The sequence below is a fragment of the Notolepis coatsorum genome, assembly GCF_963971535.1.
Source record: "Notolepis coatsorum genome assembly, chromosome: 18".
Taxonomy (NCBI): domain Eukaryota; kingdom Metazoa; phylum Chordata; class Actinopteri; order Aulopiformes; family Paralepididae; genus Notolepis; species Notolepis coatsorum.
Genome location: NC_140182.1, coordinates 83,548,764 through 83,575,023, shown reverse-complemented (window position 1 = coordinate 83,575,023; position 26,260 = coordinate 83,548,764). Strand labels below are relative to the sequence as shown.

The 26,260-nt window shown below is 47.7% G+C and overlaps 1 protein-coding gene across 1 annotated transcript in view; it reads left to right on the top strand.

Moving 5' to 3' along the window:
• tdrd12 (tudor domain containing 12) overlaps positions 1 to 26,260 on the top strand; it is a gene marked incomplete at both ends in the record, with an annotated part of 274,420 nt that overhangs the window by 132,965 nt on the left and 115,195 nt on the right. Inside the window, 3 exons of the mRNA XM_084335256.1 lie at positions 1,280 to 1,387; positions 1,554 to 1,739; positions 9,815 to 9,968. Coding sequence (XP_084191382.1) covers positions 1,280 to 1,387; positions 1,554 to 1,739; positions 9,815 to 9,968 — 448 coding nt within the window. The remainder of the gene's footprint in view (positions 1 to 1,279; positions 1,388 to 1,553; positions 1,740 to 9,814; positions 9,969 to 26,260) is intronic.

Below are 26,260 nucleotides of genomic sequence, written 5' to 3'. Positions count from 1 at the left end.
AGTCGTGGGTTGTGACAATTAGACCATGCCTAGGGGGGTCTAACGACCACCCCTAGGCATGGTCTAATAGTCACAACCCACTCCTGCGCGTGATGTAATGCTTAATTACTTACTTATAAAAGGAAACATCAAGAAATATGTTTATGGTATTCCATCATGCCATTTGTGTTTTTTATATATTTTATAATGCTCATGAGTATTGCTGAAGTTTGAGTCATACAATACCCACTGGCTTTCATCTTCAACAGACTAACGACTAAAAAGACAAAAAAGTTTGAGTTTTAAGAGTTTAAGAGACGGCACTCACTGTATCTTTCTCAAACAAAGCTCCATGTTCTCCAGTAATATCGCCATAATTTGAGTTTGCAATGCATGTGTCGTGTCAGGTACAACAGAACAATTTTGATTGACAGTCGATTCTGCCAATTACGTAACACCGCTAGCACCCACCTCCTGCTGTTCTTACCACCAATTATTCGTTTTTTACTTCCGGGAAGTCCGCCATTGATTTTCAGGAGAATCAACAACAAAGCTAATAACGTTAGCTCCCCGCGGCCCACGAGGCATAATGATTTTACTGCAACAAATGTTATAATAAAAGCTTTTCTATACATTTGTCTGATTGAAAACTTTATTAACAGATTGCAGAATGGGTACAATTCAGTACGGGCTCTCTGAGCAAAGGAAGGAAGTGAGGGATATGAATGAGTAATGCTGGCTATGGTCGGGTAAATATGCTGATGTTATTGAACGTGTAACTATATAACGTTAATGCCACAAAACGAATGCCTTTGTTAATCATAAGTAACTTTGATGCAGTAGCATGTGTGTGTGGGGGCGGCCCTATTTATAAGCCTGCTATTCTATATTCTATAATATTTCGGATTGCATTTGTCCGAATGGGAGAATTCAGTACTGTATCTACAAAACCTTCTGTTTAATTATCTTCCCTTTATTCATTTCCTTAGATTTGGTGTTAGCATGGTGTTATTCACTGTCAAAGATGCAAAGAAAAATCATAATTCGTATTCTCCTTTGTTTCATCACAATTTAAGCAAGCCTAGTAATAGACACAATATTTCTGACACTGGGAATACATTCACTGAGGTCCATAGATGTCCCTAGATACCAATAATATGCAAATGGACCTTGTAGAAGTAGAGCAATATTCCATTTACTTAGGTATGTATTTTAGGCGGATTTTCAGAAAATAGGGCTCCGTCACATACATCACTCTGGTCATACACACCTTTTACACCTTTCTTCCAACCATCTCCAGATTAACCCCAGCGATCCTTGGAGGAGTGGGGTGTTTGTGCACTCCGACTTCACTGTGGAGCCTTGCACCAGTCTGGTCAACGCTCCCATCAGCGACATATCCCACAGGGTAAAGAATGCTCTAAATTTTGTATTTCATATCCCTTTTGTTCTGAGCTTTAGTCTTTTCTTTTTACATCTTAAATTGTTTGTGTAGTGATACTCAGTTTGTGTAGTGATACTCAGTATGTTGGTGTGCGCTCACGCACGCTCTGTGCCATGTCTCTCGTCTTCAGATCATGATGAGGAAGAAGTGTTCTTGCTTGTCGGTGGCTGAGAGTTACTGCTGGCCGGCAGTGGCCCGTGGCTCTGATACCCTGCTTATCTCTCACACAGCCGACAACCCTTCTACCTACATTCCCCCATTCCTCGCCCACATGCAGTACTCATCTGTCCACACTGCTGTGACCTCTTGCACAGGAGTGAGTACATGTGTCCCACCGTGATACTGGGATAATAATAATGTTGATTACATTGATAATCAGTTCCCGCAATGAGAGATTAACTAATAAGAGTAATAGACTTATTTAATTAAAAAGCTGCAAAAGTGTGTTTTCTACATTATTATCTTACTGCAAACAAATGCAACCATGCAAAAAAAAAAAAAAAAACCTAGTGCTGCTTAGACCAAAGCATATACTATATGTATAATAATTTTATGATATTAACTCATTAACCCTTTCAGTGCCACGGACGACATATCTCGTTTTATCAGCCCCCCCCAGGGCTCTACAGTGCAACCATATTGCTCGCATATGCCCCTAGAAATATGTGTGTGCGAAACGGAAAAATCAATTACTTGCACGGTGTGCGAGTGACGATTACAGCCTCAGTCGTGCTTTTTTTCTTTCTCCGCTGATAAATCGTTAAACTACAAGTCCCACATTGCACTCAAGCCAACGGTCCAATCACAGTAGAGTGACTTGACTGGTTTCAAGGGAAATATAGGACATTACCAATCGGAAGCTCTCATTAGCTTGTTTACTTCCTGAAAGTCCGCCATTGCGCTATGCGAGACTTTCCCGAGACATAGTAACATTAAGTTTTATGTAACTTATTCTAGTCTTACCAATAGCAATAGATTCTAGAACACCTAGATTTATCTATAGCAATAGTAATGTTAATGCAACAAAACGAATGCCTTGCTTTGTTAATCATGACGTTGATGCAGTAGCGTATGTCGTTGTGTTGGCTGTAACGGACATGACAATAACATAACGTGTACACATTAAAATTGCGATAATCGTGGGGGGCAGGTGGCGTAGCGGAGATTACGTTCGTCACCAACACCGGGAGACACTGGATTCGCCTGTTCGAATCCAGCTCCCGGCGTTGCTATCAGTTTGGCTGGCCTCTCACACTGATACAATTGGCTGTATCAGAGGGTGGGAAAGCTGAAGGGTGGGTCCTGGGCGTTGTGGACAGCGACCCCTACAGTTCGGTCGGGGCGCCTGCTCAGCAAGGGTAGGAACTAAGGAGAGATAGTGTGGCCTCCCACACGCTACACTCTTCCCGGTGAGAACCTGCGCGGCCAGGTTGGCCTGCCGGCAGGCTGCACATGCGTCGGAGGAAAGCATGTGACAGTCTCCGGTCTCCCGGACCAACAGTAGGGGTAGGTACGCAACAACCAGGAAGGGTGGGATGGGAGAAAAAAGAGGGGAAGAAAGATAAAAAAAAAAAGGGCGATAATCGATTCTAACATTTTCAAATCGATGCAGTTGAATTTTCCCCTTAGGGTCGATGCATTGTTACACCCCTACACCAAAGTCACTGGCCCACTGTGCGTGTGTGTATCTGTGTGTATAATAACTTGGCTAGCGTTATCAACAGCAGAGGTGGGCAATAGGGTCCAGCTGCAGCGCCGGAGTGCAAGCCGTGTGACGTAATTGGCAGAATCGACTGTCAATCAATGGTCTACCTGACACGCAAACTCATATAAACAATGTTTCTGTACTGGAGGTGTACAGTATTTCAATAGGCAACCCTTAAAGGATTATCTTTCTAGAAGAGCAACACTAGCCAAAACATAGGCATTGTATGCATAAAAGGGGCAAAAGCTAAAGTTAAGTGACTGTTACTTTTGTAGCAGTTGTTTGATTTGATAGTTTATTTGATAGGGACAGCACATGTTAACACTTTGAGCGCCACGCCGGGTTTTCCTTTTTACCGGCTGAATGCCACCATCGGCGCCAATGTTAACGTTAATATCGCCTAATCTATGTTTTAAATTATGGCTGTGTCTAATCTGCCCATCGCATTATCAAAGACTATTTTCCAGTCAGTGCTGTCAAGGCAGATTGTTTTTTTATCGCGTCGTTTCCGTTTCAGAGCATTTAGAAAAGCACCCGTTTTCAGATAAAAAACAGCCCATTGTGGAGCATTCTATGAAAATCGTCTTTTACTGGAATATTCCACAACGTTGATATTCGTCGGCCTTTTTATGAATCGTTTTCAAATAAACGCTAGATGATCAATATTATACGTGCACGCAAGCACATTCGAGCCGCGCACGGATAATCGCCCTGTTGATTTCCTCGCGGACTTTTACAGTGAAACCGAAAGAAGACATTTCACAAAACGGCTTATAACTTCATCAAACTTACTCTGATTATCCTAACACTGATAACATAGAGTCCTTACCTGACATCAGATGGTATCCAACTGGTATATTCCAATTCCTGATCACCATTTGAAAAAATCGATACGTGTATGGATCCAATGCGATACAGTAGAACTCCATGATCCGCGGGGATCTGAGGATCCAGAATGAACTCTGGTAACCCCGGCTGGATCAGTGGACTGGAAAATGTGGAGTACCGGATTTTTTTCCCCATTCATTTTCATTGAGTCCATTCCAAAATCACTTATGTAATCTGGGAGACGACAGGGGGCGCTTTTTTCCACAATGATCGCCGGCGCCGCTCGGCTATACTCGGGTAGGCTCGGGTGATGCAATAATATGATTTCAGATCGCTAAAAAATAAAAATAATAATAATTCCGAGAAATCTCGTGAGTGGCTACGTGGTGCAGTGGGCAAGGCGCTCACCACGAATACTGGAGATGCTGGGTTCGCCTGTTCGAGCCCAGCGCTCCACATTGCTTTCAGTTTAGCTGGTCGTCCGTACTAATACACATTGGCAGTATTATGGCACGGGCTCACTGCTGACGAATGAACACGGACGGACGGGCGGCTGCCTCTTCACTTCCGCTCCCATGTTAACGGACGATAGTAGGCACACTGGCCGCAAGCGGGAGCGCGCCTTGCGAGCGGCTCCCGAGCGGCAAGCTATCTTTTCGCTTCAATCCTATTTGAGGCGGCGCGGGAGGCGTGCGCCACGCGCATTGTCACAGAAATACAATTGAATATCTGCATTCTTACCACAGATATAGATGTTGTTCAACCAGCTGTGTCTGTATCTGCAAATAAACGCCTCGAATGTTTGTCTGTATGTTTGTTTATACCTATAACTATTACAATGTTGCATAATAATAATAATAATAATAATAAGCTCTTGCTGCTGCTGGGGCTACACGCTGCTCTTTCAGGAGTACAGTCACACTGATCATCATTCTAAAATGACTGACTTCGCATATAGACTAGGAATTTACAGCTGTCCCAATGTAAATGGATCTCACGAGGGAGCCGCGCGTGAAATTCATTCGTTAGCAGTGTGCCCGTGCCGTTAGGGGGTGGGAAACTGATGGGTGGGGATCGGGCGTTGTGGACAGCGACTCCTACAGGTCGGTTGGTGCGCCTGCGCAGTAGAATCAGGAAGCGATGGGGGCGGCGCCCCTCCAAAGCGCAGACCCCTGACGCTGAAAGACCGCGCCGCGCAGGTGAAATGATGCGACTGCTGTTACCTTGAGTATCGGAGGGGACTCGTGCTATGTATGACTTAGTCCACATTGCAGCCGGCTTGTGGGAGGCAAGAAACAGCGTTCGAGACAGGGGAGGGTTGAATTGGATGATACGAAATTGGGATGGGAGAAAAATAGAAAATGGGAGAAAAAGTGGATAAAAAAAAAACATAGATTAGGCGTTTTTAACGCTAACATTGAAGTGGGTGGCGGCGAAGTGGGTGGCGGCATTCAAGGAGGTTCCGGGGCACCGAGCTCCGGCACGGAAAGTGTTAAGCATAAAAAACCACGAAAGTCATAGTCTACATGGAAACAGGTCCACCTTCATAGGGTGGATTTTTTTTAGTTTTTTCTTAATCCTTGAAGTGTCTATTTTAAGATTCTGCCAGGTAACACCGGACCCCCCTAGAGGGGCAGAGGTTCACCCACCACCACAGTCTCACTAAATCCTGTGGGAAACACTGAGGATTCACATTTATTTTTACGGCTGTGGGTAGGGCGTTCCACATTGTTGTGGCATAATTGCGAAACGTGTTTAGTCCCTTGTTTGTATGATAACAAGCCTTTTGGTTCATGGTTCAAAGTAATGGGAAAAGGGTGCTAGCTCGCCATCAATCAGAAGCTAGCCAAAAGACTTGCATTCACGCTCTCCAGCACACAGCCTCCCTGCCTGGCACAACAACCACAACAGTAGGGTCTATAGTCAGTCAGGACAGTAGGCTCTACAAGTAGGGTCCCTTAAAATGCTAACGCTATTAAAAAATAAAATACAGTGGAGGTTAAAATAAGAATATGACTTGGCCTGAAAAAAAGTTCAGTCAGGAGATTTTTTTTGCTTTAATCCCTGTATTACAGTACATCTTCTCTGTTGGCACAACATTCAAGCCTAAACTACTAATCATCATGATCATCGCCAAAGAGATTGTCAAAGTATATCTTTCCATCTCTTCCTCCTCCTCATCACACTCGTATTCTCCATCCTCCTCATCCACGTTACGTTTTGCATAATCTGCCTCCTTATTAAGAGCTTCTTGCTCTTCTGACTCCGCTTTCTGGGCCAGCACCACAACAAGAGAAGGAGGGAGGATGGGTCCAACCGTCCAGACAGGCTCTAACACCCCCTCATCCATAATCTTCTCCCAGCCCATATCCTGATCATAGGGTTTGGGCCTCTCAAATATTGGCTGGTCTGCTCTTTTGTAGCAGGCAACTCTGAAGTTGACTCGCTGTACATGTGGGATGAGACAGACCTTAGGAGGAGGCAGGCGTTCAAGGTCTACTTTGGATCTGGATATGCCCATCAACCTCCAAGAACTCATGCATTACCCCCTATCGCCTCATGCACTTGGCTCTCCCGATGGCTTTTTTGCCAAGACAAACAATGATGATCCTCCTCTACCAGCATGACCAACCTCTCCATATACTGATGATCCTCCTCTACCATGTCAGCATGACCAACCTCTATATACTGATGATCCTCCTCTACCATGTCGGCATGACCAACCTCTATATACTGATTATCATCCTCTACCAGCATGACCAACCTCTCATACTGATGATCCTCCTCTACCATGTCAGCATGACCAACCTCTCATATACTGATGATCCTCCTCTACCATGTCAGCATGACCAACCTCTCATATACTGATGATCCTCCTCTACCAGCATGACCAACCTTTCATATACTGATGATCTTCCTCTACCATGTCACCATGACCAACCTCTATATATACTGGTGATCCTCCTCTACCAGCATGACCAATCTCTCCATATACTGATGATCCTCCTCTACCATGTCAGCATGACCAACCTCTATATACTGATGATCCTCATCTACCATGTCGGCATGACCAACCTCTCCAGATACCTTGATGATCCTCCTATCAGTATGACCAACCTCTATAATACTGATGATCCTCCTCTACCATGTCAGCATGACCAACCTCTATATACGGATGATCCTCATCTACCATGTCAGCATGACCAACCTCTCCAGATACCTGGACCACGGCACTGGCACCTTGACCATGGCACTGGCACTGCAAGCTAATACATGTGTCCGAACTGGCTGAGTCTCTGGGCTCAGAGTACTGCAGCACTCTGCTGAGATACTATGACTTTTCTGGGGATTACTGTGCCAGCGCTTTCAAAGCAAAGAGACAGGTGAATCCGTTGAATAAGCTGCAGAAGAACCCTAGATTCCAGAAGGCTTTTTTATTTTTATTTTTTTTTCTCTCCCCGTCCCAATTAGTCGTTGTGCCAGGGGAAGTAATAAATTCTACCCAAGTTTCAAGTTTCTTTAATATTTGTCATACAGAAGTACAGAATACTTTTATACAAAATGCTTCTTACTGTTACGCTCCAGACACTTTCGGCAGTAGTTCTTTAACAGGCTTTATCTCACGGAGATAAAACTGGGAACGAGGTTATCCAGTCCATGATATCCAGTGCATATGAAAACATATACCGGTAGTTTGAACCTTAACACTTTGGTTGCCACTTGTTAACATGGTAAAACGTGGTTGGATGCCACCACCCACTTCAAGGATAGCGTTGTGAACGCATAATCTCTGTCTTAAATTATGGTTGTGTCTAATCTGCCCGTCGTTTATCAATGACTTGTTTGCAGTCAACATTGTCGAAACGGATTGTTTTTTTAATTGGTTAATTTCCGTTTTATAGCATTTTGAAAAGCCCTAGTTTTTCAGGAAAATATATAGATTCAGTGATAAACGCCGTTTACTGGAATATTCTGGCATACACAAAAAACATTGTAATTTTTCGGCCTATTTATGAATAGTTTTCAAATAAACGCTAGATTATCGATAGTATATGTGTACTTATGCACGCTATATAAGCGATCTGAAAAATATATTCTCATTTCCTGATCACCGCGCACACACACACACACACACATGGGGCACACGCTGATATATAGGTCAAAACAGATCCGATTACCCCAAGACTGGTAAAATAAATTGCTTACCTCAGATCAGATGTTCTCCAAAAAGATTATTCCAATAACGGATCGCTATTTCAAATATCGATCGCGTTTATTGATTCAGCGTTGGGTACTGTAAATATGTATTCTACGCGTTTTCCGGCTCGGCGATCACTTGGGTCTCTTCAGATGCCTCGCCGGAGAAGTAACATGATGAGGCTGGACCCCCCCCCCCCCCCCCCCCCCCCTTATCAGTCTAAACCAATGGGGTGCAGTTACACAGGGAGAGACGATAGGGGGGGGTATTTTCCCAATGGAGCTCAGAGAGTCTGCAACACTAGCATGAGGCTCGATTGATGAAATATGAATTCAAATCGCTAATAAAAAATAAAATACGACAAACGCTATATAGCGTTGCTGGCATTCAACTGGCGGCAAGAACTAACGACAACGCGTCCGTGGCACTCAAAGTGTTAACAATAAATAAATCACTGATCAAAATCGCATTGAATCTCTATAGAATTGCTTATGCAAAACTATAATATTTGGTGGCTGGGTGGCACAGCGGTCTAAGAGCTCGTCGCCAACATGTGAGACACCGGTATTGAATCTGGCTGTCAGCGTTGCCTCTGGCTTGGGCCGGCCATCATACTGACTCAATTAGTCAGCGGGAGGGGAGTCTATGGGTGGTAATCTGGTCGTTGTAAACAGCGACTCCTACAGGTCGGTCAGGGCGCCTGCACAGCAAGGACGGGAGATGTCGAGGGTAGTGTGAGCCTCCCACACGTTACACCTCGCCAATGAGAGTCCGCGCTGGCATGTGAAAAGAAGTGGCTGGCTGACTCCGCATGTATCGGAGGGGACATGCGATAGATTCTTCAACCCTCCCTACGACCGACCAGTGGGGGGGGGGGGGCACATTCGAGCAACGATCAAGACGGGAGGGGGGAATTGGCACGACTAAATTGGGATGGGAGAAAAACAAAAAAAAGGAGAAAGTTGAAGAAAAAAAAAGCAAAACTTAATATTTACGGCATAACAGCATGGAGACTATCTTTATTACAATATTATTTCCAATATGAACCTAAATCGATCTCGTCCAATGCACTACATTTTAGTAATGTATATATATATATAATTTTTTTTTGTGCTTTTTCTGTCCTGAAATTTTATCAAGATGTGTTTGAATCTTAAAAATAACAATTGTACTGAATTCCTTGGGTCAAACTTGTTTGGAAAAATGTTATGCTGTTTTCTTTTTCTTATTTTTCAGGTTTTGGTTCAGGACAGGTGTAATAAAGGGTGAAAAAGAAACCCCATGGGACATTATTCCAACCTGTTACCTGGCAGAATCTTAAAATAGACACTTCAAGGATTAAGAAAAAACAGGTTGTGGTAAAAAAAATCCACCCTATGCAGGTGGACCTATGTTTCCTAAACATAGTCTTAGTTGTAACACTCAAGCTTGATACTATTGACGAACAATGCCACTGACCCTTAGCTGCCAGAGAAGTACCTCTCTTGCTGACTTGTTCACAATTTGTAAGTTGCTTTGGATAAAAGCGTCAGCTAAATGACTAATTCGAATTTGTAGATATCTTGAGGGTGGACACAGTCCATCCATTAATTTGTTTATGGATTATAAATGATTCTCTCCAGACTCACTACTACTTTGTTGTCCTTTTGATGTCCTCCAGCCCATTGCGGTGATCCTGTGTCCTGGCTGGGAGAAGATCCAGACCGTGTATGACCTGCTGGAAGAGAACAAGGCCAACCAGGCCCTACACCCCATGACTGTACTGGTGGGCGTGGCTAAAGATGAGGCCAAGGCCGTCAACATCCCCAACAACTGTAAGTGTTTCAATACTACAAAGTTGGATGCATTCCAAAGATTTAAAACAAGTGCTGCTTCCTGATCAATGCCATCTTTAACTCATTGACCGCCGGGGATTAGACGGGTCCTGTTGTAGCTATGCCGCGCTTTAAAGATAGGAGTGCGTCACCTTGTTTGTAGAGCTATACTGTATATTCTATATTATAGCTATGGGGACAATACTATGGTAATTTGACAGTAACTTTCTTCCGTCCAAGATGCAAAAAAGAGATAATTTCTCCATGCATACGTTCGCGCGTTATCCCATGGTGAATATAAGTATAATTTCAGAGTGGTCTGGGGTAATTCCCGAAAGGCTGAGTTCTAGCCTTAAGGCCCTCCCATAGTCGAGCAGACTGTACACTGAGCAGACTCCGCGGAGGTCCGTGCGGACTCTTTGAGCTTTGATCTCAGCGGACAGCAGACCCACAGCAGAGTCCAAGTGCGAAGCTCCTATTTTCTGACGTGCGGACGTCCGCGCCGCTGACTTGGTGTCACACAAAACGCTGCGTTTTTGGTTGACATCGAACTGCATTTAATGTGACGCCGATCTGCATTTTACTCTGACCACTCTCTCAAGAGAGATGTTTGAATGGCTTTTCTAAATGAAGTGTGTAAAATTGCCAGTTTTATTTCGAAATATTGGAAACGGAGATAACATAGAATGAATGTTATCTCCGTGTCCAATATTTTGAAATAAAACTGGTGCTTTTATTTCATGCAATGATGCGTGTTTGTCATTTCAGCACCACGCGCTGTCCACCTCAAGCCTATACGGTACATTGCATCTCGCTGCCTATATACCTGTTATTCAAGTGCGTAAAACTGCCCGTTTTATTATCTAAATATTGGAAACGGAGATAACATACTCTTTATTTTGACATCGGATGATGACGACATGACAGAAGTTGAACAGCGTGGGGACAATTGTGTAAACTGGCACGTGACATGTAGGAAATTGGTCCGCGGAGGTACGCTCGACTATGAAAGCTCAAAGTCCAGTGGACCTCCGCTGAGTCCAGTCCGCGTACAGTCCGCTCGACTATGGGAGGGCCTTTATACGTGAATTCTACTATAAACGTTGGCGTTTCTTGCCTGGACACGCTACTATTCCCAAATCAAATGTATATAATGGGTATTATGTTTCATCATGAATGCATGAAAGGGGGGGGGGGGGGTAGTTTCTGATTATCTAATTGCCAGTAACTGCATTCATATTGAACACAAAAACGCTGATCAGCTGGATCGGTACATTGCACTATCAAGCTAGAATTGACGCCAGATAGTCCTTACCTGTGATCGGGAGTATTCCAAAAAGAATATTGTAATTGTTTGATCGCCATCTGGTCCATCTGATGTCCATCTGGTCCACGACATAACCCACCACAACATATGGACCTGGAGCATTTGACGCACTTCAATGCAATCGGGAGAACCGCTCGACTAGCCCGACCCAGAAAACTGCGCCCGGAGGCGTGTAGTCTTTTACCAACAAACTTGCATTTTTCCGCCATCTGATTGGCCACTGACGTTTCTGGTCATGTGACATCTGCGCCAATCGTGTGACGCCTGTTTCTATCACTGGTTAAGCTTAGGCACTCTTTCGAAGTTTGTTAAGGTTAGAGTTTGTCTTAGAGCAGGGCGATAGAACACCAGCCCTGATTCCAAACTAACCTTAACCAACTTCGAAAGAGTCGCCTAAGCTTAACCAGTGATAGAACTAGGCGTTAGGTAGTTTGCAGGCTGTTGGAGGCAGAAATAGGCGCAGAAACAGGCGTCATGCGATTGGCGCAGATGTCACATGACCAGAAACGTCAGTGGCCAATCAGATTGCGGAAAAATGCAAGTTTGTTGGTAAAAAACTAGACGCCGCCCGGAGACATTTGAGTATAACGCAGGGTCTGGAACAGGGTTTACTGCACTCTCGTTACTGCCACCTGGGAGGATCTGGCCGGTACTGCACCCTCTGGGTCGCAGTATGCCTTCTAACGGCAACATAGGGGTCCCTGACTGTTGTGAAGGGCCAGATTAAACCGAATATATATATTTATTTATATATATATATTTAATTGTATTTGTATATTCTCTAATATTCCCTGATATCCCTTGTATATTCCTTGTACAATATGCATTGAATATCCATTCTAGCCTACTGAACATCCCATAATAGTCTCCATTCTACTATTGGTCGAGACCTTGGTGCCAAGCTGCCATACCCCTCAGACCCAGTTCAACCGTACCGCTCCACATGTACGAACAAGTCCTAGTTCCGCTTCGGAATCTGACTACCGCACCACTAATGGGACTATTTGTTCATAGTGCGTATATATACTGCGCTACTAAAGTAGGACTTCCTTTTCAGTCCAGTTTCTTACCCTCCAATAGAGTCACAGACGTAAAGCCTCCCCGCGACGCCACGTGTGGGAGTAAGGCCAAGTTCGCCTACCATCGGTATTGAGACATCGTGTATATTAATATTTGAATAGTCATATTTGGCACTATATCGTCGAGTTGGACGTAGTCTATTAAGCTAATAATAGTCTGTTAATATATAGTGCTTCGTGCGGTGAGAATACTACCGTAGTCAGTACCCCATCGTTTCGGGCAGAGAACTGGCTGCTTATCCAGGGTGGTTGACCCCACGTGAAGCTGCACCCGAGGAGCCCCAGAGCCGACGAGCGAGTGGACCTGTATACCGGATTATTCTACCGACGACAGCCCGCCTTCCCAGGCACGGATTATGCTTTGTATACTTTGATTATTCCATGGATAAAGACCCCCGACACTGCCGTGTGTTGGAACCCCCCCCCCTGGAGAGGACGCAAGGTGAGGAGACGCTCTGCAAGACGAGGTCGCTTCACGTCTCTCCTCCGTGGACCGGAGGAAGCCGGCCCACAAAGAGTCCACCTGCTTTCATCTGTGGTCCAAGGATCGCCGGCGCATTGAACGGCACTACAGTGGGTTCACCTGGGATACCCTTGGCCGGATGAGGCAGCCGGATTCTACCCCCCCCCCCCTTCCTACTCCTGTCGGCTTACAAGCGACCGGATTAACCCCCTCTAGTGTATCCAGTATATAATCATTAAAGTATCATTGCTGTTATTCCTTAAACTATTCCAGGTCGTATATGTACCACCTGCGCCTTCAGAGATTGGACATTCTCTATTGATATACCGACGAATACTCTTGCCATAAAAGTGCATACTAATTCCATTCATAAATGTGATTGATTTGATTAAGTGCTTGCTCTACACACCATCGCTGTGTAGAAATAAAGACCTATTTCTAATTCGTACATTTGTGTTGGATCCGTTTCATCTACGTGACAGTGTTCATCATAATATATTTATGCCGTGTACTGGGTGGCCGAATATTAAGTACAAAGGTAGTGGTAGTAAGTATCATATCTAGTAATACAGTCAGGGAATTGTACCCCTCAGTTACAATTGGTCCTTCGAGCCGGATGGTAATTAGTGTAATATTAATATAGTGTTATTAATATTGAAATGGCCTATGATGAACACTCCACGAAACGATCCTCCTAACCAACGCCCGCAGCGCGAACGACGGCTCCCTCAGTACTTAGAGGCTTACGCTGTCAGTCAACAACCTAGTCTTCTACTAACAGTAAACGCGGTAAAACTAGAAAGTAAAAGTATGTCTAACCCCAACGCCCAGACTACCCCGACCATAGAGGCCCCTACGGGCTCTAATGTAACTGACCAAGTTCACGGTGGGGACCAGTGGGAACCAGACATGACTTCACACCCCGCCAGTACTGAAGAAGTAGTCCCCGATGAGTACCGGGAGGAATACAACGCTACCGAGAGAGAACTCGGCACGGAAGAAGACGGGGAGAGCACCGTGGAGATAGAGCTCCAAGGCTCCGCAAGGAGTACCCCGAGGGAAGGCTCCCCTATACAACCGCCTTCTCCCAGCGAGGCAGAGAGGACCCTACAGCAGGCCTTCCTCATCAGCCTGAACGCCGCTGCTGAACGCGACCGACTGCAGATCCAGCAGCGGAGCGAAGAAGAGCATATACGTCTAGAACTAAGACGCATTCAGAGAGAAGAGAATGTGGCCCGAGACCGAGCAGACAGCCAGCGAGCAGCTGCTGGTGCTCTACGGGACGCAGAGCGCGACAGACAGCAAGCGCAACTAATAGAACAGCTGATCAGACGGACAACACCCTCTCCCTCCGCCAGAGGCTCCAGGAACTCGTCTAGACACACCTCCAGGGCGGCATCCCCTAGCCGAGTAAACAACCCTGAACTTGACCAACAGACAAGGTCTATACCCCCCACAGACCACCTCCCCCCACCGGTCCAAGCGAGACCTAGCAACCGGGAAGGAGCAGCATATCCTGTGGAGAGGCTAAACCAGAGACTACAAGCACTGGATGACCTAACTGAAGACGAAGAGGAAGAGGAGGAGAACCACGCCCGACGACAGCACAGTACTCTACCGGACCAGGAGGTCCGGTACAGCCCAGGCTATACTCCCGCGGAGCTGCGCTACAGACCCCCGACTCTATACACGGGTGAGCACGACGCACGACCCGCACCGAGGAACAGCACCTGGACAAGCGGGCCATGGTACACCGCCAGTACCAGCCCATACCAAGGAGCGGGAGGAGACTCGCCTAGGAGGCCTCTCCCCCAACGCTCGCCGATGTATCCACAGTCAGCGTCATACATTGGCACGCCTATGGTACCCGACTTCACCCAAGAGAACCGGGCCCAGTATACAGAACTCCGCATGTGTCTGGAGACCATGTTGGTGGATGTATTGGATGAACGCCATAAATACGCCATCCTACTGAAGCACTTAAAGGTACCCCGCGCACATAATATAGCGCTCGCCTACGCGACTTCCACCACCCCATACACAGCAGCGCTGGTAGCATTGGACCAGAGGTATGGGCGCATATGGGATTACGTGATCCAGGAGATCCGACACATCGACCGCTTACCCCCAGCAATAGACAATCGAGCACTGGACGACCTGTCCATCAGAGTGCAGTCCCTGGTAGGGATGTTGGGAGCGCAGAGAGAGAAGGGGAGGCATGAACTTTACGCCAACTCAAATGTGGAAAGGATCTTGGAGAAGCTGCCGCCCGCTCGACAGGAGCGTTTTAGGCGACAGAGGGACCACCGAGACCCGAATGGCCCCGAACCGAACCTCCTCGATCTAGCAGACTTCCTGGCGAGAGAAGTCAGCAGCCTACGGCTAGATACATTCGGACGGAGCACCCCTGGCTCCAGAGAAGGAACCAGACGACTAAATGATGGAAGAAGATCGGTGACTGTGATGCACCAATCGGAGTCAGTACCGAGCAGCAGGAGCCACAGTACCCCCTCCAGAACGGAGAAGTGGAAGATAGTGTGCCCCTACTGTGAGAAAGAACACTGGCTAGCGCAATGTGACTCCTTCCCCAAGCTGAACGCGGAGGAAGCAAGTCAATGGATAAAGTCCAACAAGCGCTGTTTTCGCTGTGCGCGCTCACACATGGCAGCCGAATGCCGCTTAAAGAAAAGGTGCACCAAGTGCGATGGAGCCCATCTGGACATACTTCACGACAGTAACAGACGGCGCCCTTCACCCGCACCATCCAGCCGCAAAGCGAGCGTCATGTACATCGATCCCGCCAGCAGCAGTGGAGCCCGAGTACTCCTAAAAGTAGTGCGTGTGACACTAAGCTACCAGAATAAAGTCCTGGACACTTACGCCGTCCTCGATGACGGGTCAGAAAAGACCCTTCTGCTCGCCTCCGCTGCGGCCCAGCTAGGGCTGCGGGGAAGCGAAACCCAAATGACAATTCGGACAATAAGACGAGATTTGAAGACGATAAAGGGCGAGAATGTCTCATTCTCTATCGCAGCAAGCGGCCAGCCTGAGCGACGGTACCAGATTACAGACGCTTTCACCAGCCAAGAAATAGGACTGTCGCGGTACACATACCCCGTCGCCAAGCTGATGGAGAAATATGCACATCTGCGCAAGTTACCGATCCCGCTCATAGACAATGCTATGCCGACCCTGTTGATAGGCTCCGACCATGCAGACCTCATTGTCCCGATAGACCGGGTTCATACCGGACCCCGAGGCTGTCCTGCAGCAGTCGAGACCCGTTTGGGATGGACTCTCCAAGGCCCGCTCGCCAAATCTCTCAACCGAAGTACAGCCACTAGATGTCTCCACTCCCGAGTCACAGAGGGAGAAACCGCACTCCTGCAACACGTAGAGCGGCTATGGACCTTGGAACAAATGCCCTTTAAGAACGGAAAGAAAGACATTCGCTCTAAAGATGACATTTACGCCATTCACCTCCTCGAGACAGGGACCAAGAGAGTCCCGGTCAACGGCGTGTTGAGATACGCCACGCCACTCCTGCGGCGAGAAGGAATGCCTACTTTCCACGCCAAGACAGACGCCACAGAACGGTACCTGCTGAACACGGAGCGGCGCTTAGCCAAGAACCCCGCCCAAGAGGGTGTATACCGCGCTGAGATTGAGAAGCTCATCACAGCGGGACACGTCACAAAGATGGACATTAAAGAGGCTGACCAGACCACTGAATCGTGGTACGTGCCTCACCACAAGGTCCATCACAACGGTAAAGACCGCATAGTATTTAACTGCAGCTACCAGATCGGATCCCAAAATCTGAATAAAGAGTTACTGCCCGGTCCCACACTCAGCCCCTCCCTACTCGGCGTTCTACTCCGCTTCCGCCAGGAAAAGGTGGCCATCAGCGGGGACATTAAAGGAATGTTCCTGCAGGTGAGATTAGTAGAGGCGGACAAGCCCCTGTTACGGTTCCTATGGAGAGAGAAGCCAGGAGATGAGCACCCAGCCATCTACCAATGGGAAGTCCTCCCCTTCGGAACGACGTGCAGCCCCTGCTGTGCTACATTTGCACTACAGAAACATGTAGCAGAGGACCCAGCAGCGGACGAAGAGGTCCGACACAGCGTAAAGAACAGCTTCTACGTAGACAACTGTCTACAAAGCCTTTCAACCCAAGAAGAAGCCGAGGCTCTCCTGATTAAACTCCGCGCCTCATTGATCAAAGGCGGCTTTGATCTCAGGCAGTGGGCCAGCAGCGATCCGCAAGTACTGCGCAGCCTCTCCTCCGAGGACAAGGCAGCCAGCAGCGAGACCTGGATGGCTACAATCCCGGGAGAAGCCCAGGAGATGACCCTGGGATTGGTGTGGCGATTCAAAACGGATTCGCTTCACTACAGACACAAGCCCCTGACTACGGAGCAGGGAAGGCCGGCGGCGGCGCCGACCACCAGACGGAGTGTGTACACAACACTCGCCCGACAATATGACCCGCTAGGATGTATTCTACCGTACACCACCAGGGCAAAAATGATTGTACGAGCATTGTGGGACAAGGACCAGGGCTGGGACGACCCCATTCCCGCACACCTTGCATCCACCTGGAGAGAGTGGGAGATGGAGCTCCACTCACTCCCAGGCGTTAATATGCGCCGAAGCTACTTCCCACCCACGGAAATGATTGTACGAGCATTGAATCGAATATAAAAATTGAAAAAAAGGAAAAACTATCAAATAACGTGTATATATATACGTTGTTGGCGTTCAAAGGATGGCGCCCAATAACGTATATAAACATTGGTGGGGAATGAGTTATGGCCGCTCCAAAGCCATAGGAAACACAGAGGAAGCCTGGGGTTTCCTTGCTTGGCTCCTACAGCGGAGGATATGTAGGTGTGTCCCATGCATTAAAGCGTTCCATCGCCTAATCTATGTTTTAAATTATGGCATTGTGTCTAATCTGCCCATCGCATTATCAAAGACTATTTTCCAGTCAGTGCTGTCAAGGCAGATTGTTTTTTTATCGCGTCGTTTCCGTTTCAGAGCAGTTAGAAAAGCCCCCGTTTTGATATAAAAAACAGCTCATTCGGGGGCTCCAGTAGCTCACCGCGTATCTCGGCGCTATTTCTGCGTCGGGAGGAGCCGTGCTGCGTCACGGTTCTGGTTGACTCCGAGTTCGATTCCCGGACCCGCCGTCATTTGCAGAATGTCTTCCCCTGTTCTCCCTCCCGTTTCACTCTACAACTGTCGGTCATGCTTGACCAGAAAAGCGATAAACGCTAAAAAATAAAGTAAAAAAAAAAAAAAAAAAAATCATTCTGGAGCATTCTATGAAAATCGTCTTTTAGTGGAATATTCTACAACGTTGATATTCGTCTGCCTTTTTATGAATCGTTTTCAAATAAACGCTAGATGATCAATATTATACATGCACGCAAGCACATTACGGCCGCGCACGGATAATCGCTCAGTTGATTTCCTCACAGACTTTTACAGTGAAACCGAAAGAAGACATTTCACAAAACAGCTTATAACTTCATCAAACTTACTCTGATTATCCTAACACTGATAACATAGAGTCCTTACAACTAGTATATTCCAATTCCTGATCACCATTCGAAAAAATCGATACGTGTATGGATCCAACGCGATACTGTAGATCTCCATGATCAGCGGGGATCTGAGGTTCCAGAATGAACTGTGGTAACCCCGGCTGGATCAGTGAACTGGAAAATGTGGAGTACCGGATTTTTTCCCCCATTATTGAGTCCATTCCAAAATCACTTATGTCATCTGGGAGACGACAGGGGGCGCTTTTTTCCACAGTGATCGCCGGCGCCGCTCGGGTAGGCTCGGGTGATGCAATAATTTTTCAGATCGCTAAAAAAAATTAAAAAATCCGAGAAATCTCGTGAGTGGCTAGCAACCACCTATAAAAAAAACAAGAAATCTCGTGAGTGGCACTCAAAGTGTTAAAATATATCGCGATATTTATCGTTATCGTTATATCGCCCAGCCCTAACCTGTAGTATGTCATGTATGTCCCTATGCCATAAATGTTGTGTATGTCATAAATGTCACTATGAATTGAAAATGGGGGACCCTGATGTAAACAAGACAAACGTCTTTCTCTGGTCTGCATCCCCTTAACAATTGTGTGTATTGAGCCGTACTGTATTGTACCCATTCTGCAATCTGTTAAATATTGATTGATTGTTATAACAGATTGCAGAATGGGTACAATACAGTACAGCTCAATACACACAATTGTTGAGGGGTTGCAGACCAGAGAAAGACTTTCCTCTTGTTTACATCAGGGTCCCCCATTTTCAATTCATCATAACATATGACATACATGACATACAGATAGATAATACTGCTACATCTATACATTTATGACATACCAGATTTACAAATACAGTATTGTTTGTGATACAATAAGAGTCTAAAAAAGAGAGTATATACATTTGATGAAGAAACTGTACATTGGAGGAGGTTGGGTAGGTTGGGTGGAGGGGGGGGGGGACTGCACATTGGAGGTGGTTGGGGGGGGGGGAGGGTTGGGTAGGCGGGGTGGGGGGGTAACTGTACATAGGAGATAGCAAGCGTGCTATCCCCCCACAAGCTGCCGCGCCGCACACCGAGAGGGAGAGAAAAAAAGAAAGGAAGAGAGAGGGAGGGAGGGAGAGAGGGGGCCTTATCAATAACGGCCTGCTCTCTCTCTCTCTCTCTCTCTCTCTCTCTCTCTCTCTCTCTCTCTCTCTCTCTCTCTCTCTCTCTCTCTCTCTCTCTCTCTCTCTCTCTCTCTAACTCTCTCTCTCTAACTCTCTCTCTCTCTAACTCTCTCTCACTCTCTCTAACTCTCTCTAACTCTCACTCTCTCTAACTCTCTCTCTCTGTCTACCAGTCGCAGACTGTGTGGACTGACTGTCACTCAAAGTGCTTATGGGCGGAGCCAGGCCATAACAGCCTGAAATCTTGAGGCTGAAAAATTATGGTTTTGAGTACTTGATTAGAAATATAAAACAATGCATTTAAAAAAAACTTACAGATGTCTTCAATAGACTCACAGGAATTGTGTAAAGTTGCCCAAATAGTGCTAGGAATAGCAACGCATGTCCCCTTTAAATCTTGTAAAGCAGTCTGTTTTCTAGAACACTCAAGGAGAAAAATTGCCTCTCAGATGTTCACACTTCAGGCAGTTTGGGCTGGGCGTGGAGAACGACAGGTTATGTACCGTAATTCCTCTAATAGTAACCGGGTCTCAAATACAAGCCGGGTCTCTATTAATGGCCGGGTGCGCTCTTGAGCTAAGCAATTATAAGCCGGCCTCCTAATACAAGCCGGGTTACTAATATACTGAGCTGCATACTGAGCTAGTTACTTGATTTCACTTTGAAAACGTTGAAATGACCAGTGACCACCTGTAATTGCACTGTTTACTATTTCATACAGTACTTGGTTTCAATAAATGAACCCAGCACATTTTACTGGGTTCAAACTGACACAAAATGTTGATTTATTCATTATGATCCGTTTGAAAATTTGAAATATAGGCCTCCCTCTTATACAGGCCTCCTCCTAATACAAGCCTGGTACCCGCTACAGTTGAAACAAATACAAGCCGGGGTTACTATTAGAGGAATTACGGTATATAACCTAGTTATATGAGTACTGGCTAAGCATCCCGCTCTTAAGCCATACCGAGATATACTTCGAGATGTACCTACTGTACACCATCAACGAAAAACAAATACACCCACCACCTGCCGGGCCCCGCCCCTATAGAGGCGTACTCTATAAAATACTAGGCATGGTCACCAAACACTCTTCCTCGCAAAAAACCCGTTTCCAGGAAAAGATTCCCCAAGGGAACTCGGGGCCGCTTAAGAGCGGGACGCTTAGCCAGTACTCATATAACTATATATATCGTTATATAGCGTACTTGGCCATCGTGTCCCGTTCTTAAGCCATACCGAGATATGGGGAAGAGCGGACGCGAGGCCCGACGGATGCACCCCCTGAGGACCCGTAAGCCCACATCAAGGGGTTGGGGAGTCCCGTCACCCCATCCTTTCTAATGAAGGGGGGGCACAGTCAACTCCACCCGAGGGCGATCAAGAGGGAACTAGAACCCCTTGAACACACAGCACAGGCGGAACCACGTGTGACCCAACACACTGTGACCCTACCAAAGGACGGGAAGCAGGAGAGTCCACAGACCCCAGAACCGCCTGGGAGACAGAACCCCCGGTCATGTCCATGAGGTAAAACCTTACAAAGGGGCCCGGGGAGGACCATGAAGCTGCAGCATAGATGTCCTCCACCGAGGCCCCACCCAGCAGAGCGGCAGAGGCTGCCACCCCACGAGTGGAGTGCGCCCTGACGCCCCCAGGGGGATCCAGCCCGGCCAACGTGTAGCAGAGGGCAATGCCCTCGCACAACCAATGGGACAGGCGCTGTTTCGATAGTGCCTTACCGGCACGAGAACCACCGTGACAGACCAAAAGCTGATCGGTAGCCCTGAGGCCCTGAGTACGGCTGAGGTAAATCCCCAAGCACGGACCGGACATGACAGGTGAAGGCCAGCCTCCAACTCACTAGCGTGAGGAGGTGGATGAAACGCCTGAACCACAATATCCCTGGAGCGGAAGGAACTCCAGATATTTTTAGGCACGAAGGCAGGATTAGGCCTCAGAGTGGCACCGCAATCGGAACGAAAGACAGGCACTCTGGTCGTACCGAGAGAGCACAAAGCACACCCACGCGTTCAGCGGAGGTGACGGCCAGCAAGAACGCAGTCTTGAACGACAGCTGTTCCAACGGCGCTTGCTCAAGAGGCTCAAACGGGGCCAAGGACAACCGACCGAGGACCAATTGAAGATCCCAACTCGGAGCCAAAGAGCGTTTTACCGGCTTAACGCGTCGGGCGCCAAGCAGGAAACGCTTCACAAGAGGGTGGCTGAACAAAACATCACCCTCAAATCCCTCATGATAAGAGGATATAGCTGCTGCATATACCCTCACCGTCGAAGCCGACAGTCTATCAAGGAGAGACTGGAGGTAACAAGGACAGTATCCAGGGGGCAGGACACCGGTCCCTGCCCCCCGCCTTACACCACTCTTGGAACATACGCCATCTGCCCGCGTAAGCGCGACAGTGGCGTACCCGTCCCAACAACTGACCTAACAGATGTATGGGGAAAGAATCCCAGGCGGCACGGCATCTGTCCCAGACCTGCCTGGCTATGTCCGGACGTAATCCCCACCCGTCAGGATGAGGACCGCCCCGCGACAGTACACCTGTACCCACATTCACCCTGCCGGGGATGTGGGGAGCCCTCAGGCCGCGCAGATGGAGGACGCCCATAGCCAGCCGCCCGGTGCAGACGGGGGCAGCGTACTCCTCCCTGTCTGTCGATATACGACACTGACGTCGTATTGTCCGTCCTGATCAACACCGTTTGAGGACCAGAAGGACCGCTTTCAATACCAACACATTGAACGTAGCGCAGACCGGGCAGCATGGTTTGCCAGCTGCCCCCTACTGCGTTGGCCCGACGCGTCTCCAGCGAGGGAGGCGTCGGTGAAAAACGTGACATGAGACAGCGCCGTAACCGTCCTAGGACGGAACCTCCCGAGCGTGTCGACAACACGCTCTGAGAGGGATGCCCATAGCACTCCAACCGTTGACTGGGAAGAATCTACTTCCAGTCTACAGCAAACCCCAGGCTGGTAGGGCCCTGCCTGGTACGAGACCCGACGATCCACCTTGACCGCGAAGGACCAGAACGTCGTCAGGGCAGAATACACTTCGTAACCCCTGACGACGCAGAGGCCCCAGTGCGGCCTCCACGCACTTGGTGAAGATGCGGGGAGCCAGAGAAAACCGAACGGCAGCCTCTGGTACTCATACGCTAACCCTGCAAAGGAAGCGTAGGTAAGCCCTAGGATGGAAGATCGGAGATGCGAATACGCATCCTACAGGTCTATGGAGGAGAACCAGACCCCCACCTGACAGTGTTCAACAGGTAGGAGGCGATCCAAAAAATGCTGAACCTTCCCATGGGACAGGTCCAGCATGGGTCTGACACTAGGGCTGCAACGATTAGTCGACATAATCGACGATGTCGATTATAAAAAATCGTCGGCGAGAAATTGTTGCATCGATTAGTCATTAAAAAATAAAAAATAAAAAATTATTTAATTTTTTTTTTTTTTTTTTTGTGCACTACCTATCTTTGTGAGAGTGGCTTCTCAGGGTTCCAGACAACATCATAACATGATGATCCCAGCAAATTTTGGACATTGAAAACATTGTTCCCCTGCAGGAGATGATGATCAGACTAGACACACAATACATTACACACGCACTCCTCTCACTCACACACAGCGATCAGAGTAAGACACACACATACACACTCCTCTCACTCACACACAGCGATCAGAGTAAGACACACACACATACACACTCCTCTCACTCACACACAGCGATCAGAGTAAGACACACACACATTCACACTCCTCTCTCTCACACACAGCAATCAGAGTAAGACACACACACATTCACACTCCTCTCACTCACACACAGCGATCAGAGTAAGACACACACACATACACAAATTACACAGTACACACCTCTCACTCACAGCGATCAGAGTAAGACACACACAAATTACACAGTACACACACTCCTCTCACTCACACAGCGATCAGAGTAAGACACACACACATACACACATACACACACGGACTCCTCTCACACACAGCAAACAAAAGACCTAGAAGTCTGTCTGATCTGACTCATCCCCCTCTCCCCTTACAGCTGTTCCACGTCACCCTCCTGGTCCTGGACCAAGTTACAGCCCCATCAGCCGCGGTGCTGGGGGCAGATGCTGCTAGTTATTTTTCTTTTTTATTATAATTTTTTTAGTTATTTAAAGTACACTTCCACTTTAATTTGTATTATTTAATTTATTTATCTTGTTATGAGTGATTGCTGTATTGTTCTTCAAATACATTTTCATTTAAAGTGGCTTAAGATCCAAATTCAAATGTTTCATGAGTCATTATTTTAATTTGCTATGGGATCATCATGTTATGATGTTGTTGTTTGGTCCTGACAAGAGTCTCAAAGTCTGGGGTGATGGTAGACAAGCAACTCTGAGGTCATGCTCAATGTCCAATCTGTTCCTCTGCTCTGTCTTCAGCTGGACCAGAGCTGAGAAGCCACTTTCACAAAGATAGGTACCGTAGTTTAAAAAAAATGATATCCTTTTTTTGTTTTGTTTTTGTTTACATAATTGGTTTTCGATTAGTCGACTAATCGAAAAAATTATCTACAGATTAGTCGACTACCAAATTAGTCATTAGTTGCAGCCCTATCTGACACCCCCCCTCCCGATTTCTCAGGCACCAGAGAACACCGGGAGGAGAACGCCACGACGATGGCTTGCTTCGTCCACAGAGATTGGATCTCGTTGACCAGAGCTGTCACTGCTGGTGACCCTGACAATAGGGTCTGTACCAAACCCGAAAACGGGTGGGGTTGTGTAAACACAAGTCCCCGCCTCAGCGTTCTCTCCATCCACCTCGACATATGGTACTGCCGTAGTCATATGTAATGACACTCCCAACGCACCTGCCGCCATGTGGCGCAGGTCCGCCAGGAACTGTAGATAGTCGGCCCGGTCCCACCCGCTGTGCGTAGCCAACCCTGGACCCTTGCGAGCAGAGCGTTCCGTGGAGTCGGGTCGGAACCTGACACTACCCACGAGGCAATTGGCTGTCGGCCTTGTGGACACCTGTCGATTCAACGCCCAGGATACCTCTGGCGGGGGAAAACATGGCCGCCTGTCGAGGGCCTCGTCATCGCCGCTGACTAGGCCGTGCTCTCTTCTTCTGGCTGCGCGGTGTGAGGCGGTGTGGGGCCTAGGACAATACCGCCCGCGCTCCAGCAGAAGACCAAAATCCCCTGCGGAGAGGGGAACCCTGAGCGGTTATAGCTTGCGGCTAGGTCAAAGCTAATAACGTCAACAACCTCGCGCGATGTGTCGACGTCGGCTGGCCCTCAAGGCCCCGCCACCAGACACCATTTTTTTGATAGAAAAAACAGCAATTCGAACACAGTTACTAATCGCTGCCAATTCCATACCGTGGCGGTACAGGCTTTAGCAGCCCACCAGCCACTCGCCAGGCCGACCCACCTCATGGCGTCGGCCGGGCGGGGCACTGTTTCAATATGTCAAAAGCAAAGGACTGATGTTAACACGGAGCACCAGTGGTGGTTGCAAACAGCAACCTCCACTGTGGTGTGCACCATGAAGGGGTTAATGAATAAAAGAACTAACACCACAAAAATACTGTAGAATGAGCAAGCCCATGTACACAACGTTAAGGGGAGGTGGACCAGAGAGAACCAGTCCCGCATTCATTCATAATATTCACATCAGCACACCAGCCCCAGACCTTAGCCCATTTACCCATGAAGGTAAACAAGCCCCCCCCCCACGCACTACTCCCCCAATTGACACCGATTGACCGTCAGCATGAATGGTTGAGAGGAGAGAAAACTGTAGCATAGACAGACATTCTCGTAGCAGAGAGACGGAACAAAACAGTAGCCCACTATAGCATAGCGTTCAAAGCTACTATGGACAGAAAACAGTCAGCTGAGCCACAACACGGGCCGCAGCTAAGTCCCATCCTGCAGTAGTATAGCTCTACTGCCACCCGCCGAGCCTCAAGCATGGGCTTCCGGGTGGGAACACCGGTCAAGCCCCGCCGGGGCACAGGATTAACACTACCTGGCTAGGCTACCTAGCCACGGCACACCCTGTTGTCAACCCATTTACCCGTAAAAAAGGGTAAAATAGGACTCAGCAAAACCCCCACATTAGCTACCGACTGACCTTCATTGATGAACCGGGCAAGAGGAGGGAAAAGCAGCAACATCCCACGGCGGAGACATTAGAACAGCGTAGCAGTAGTGTTAGCATTTAGCATTAGCATTTAGCATTAGTTGTTTAGCAGCACGCTTCCAGGATCGCCTGGAACCCGTCCACTGCAGTGAAACGTTCACCAAACCATCCCGCCCCTGGCGCCGACACACAACATGGTTGTGTAACAAAACAAACCAGCATTACTAACACTAGCATCAATGCCTGATGACACAGGGCCTACCTGTGTACAAGCCGGCTCGATAGCCAACCTTGCACGCTGCTCCTTGATCTGCTGCCACCAGACGAGAAAACATCAGAATAGGCCCGACGTGTCGCTGAAACATGCCCCAAAGATTCCAGGGGTAAGCAAACCTCCGGTAAGCATTCAACATTATGCAATTTCTCTAATCTTTTCATAGCACTAGTTACATAGGGCGACTTGCGACCGCTATGATGGAAACGAAATAGAGGAAGAGTGTTTG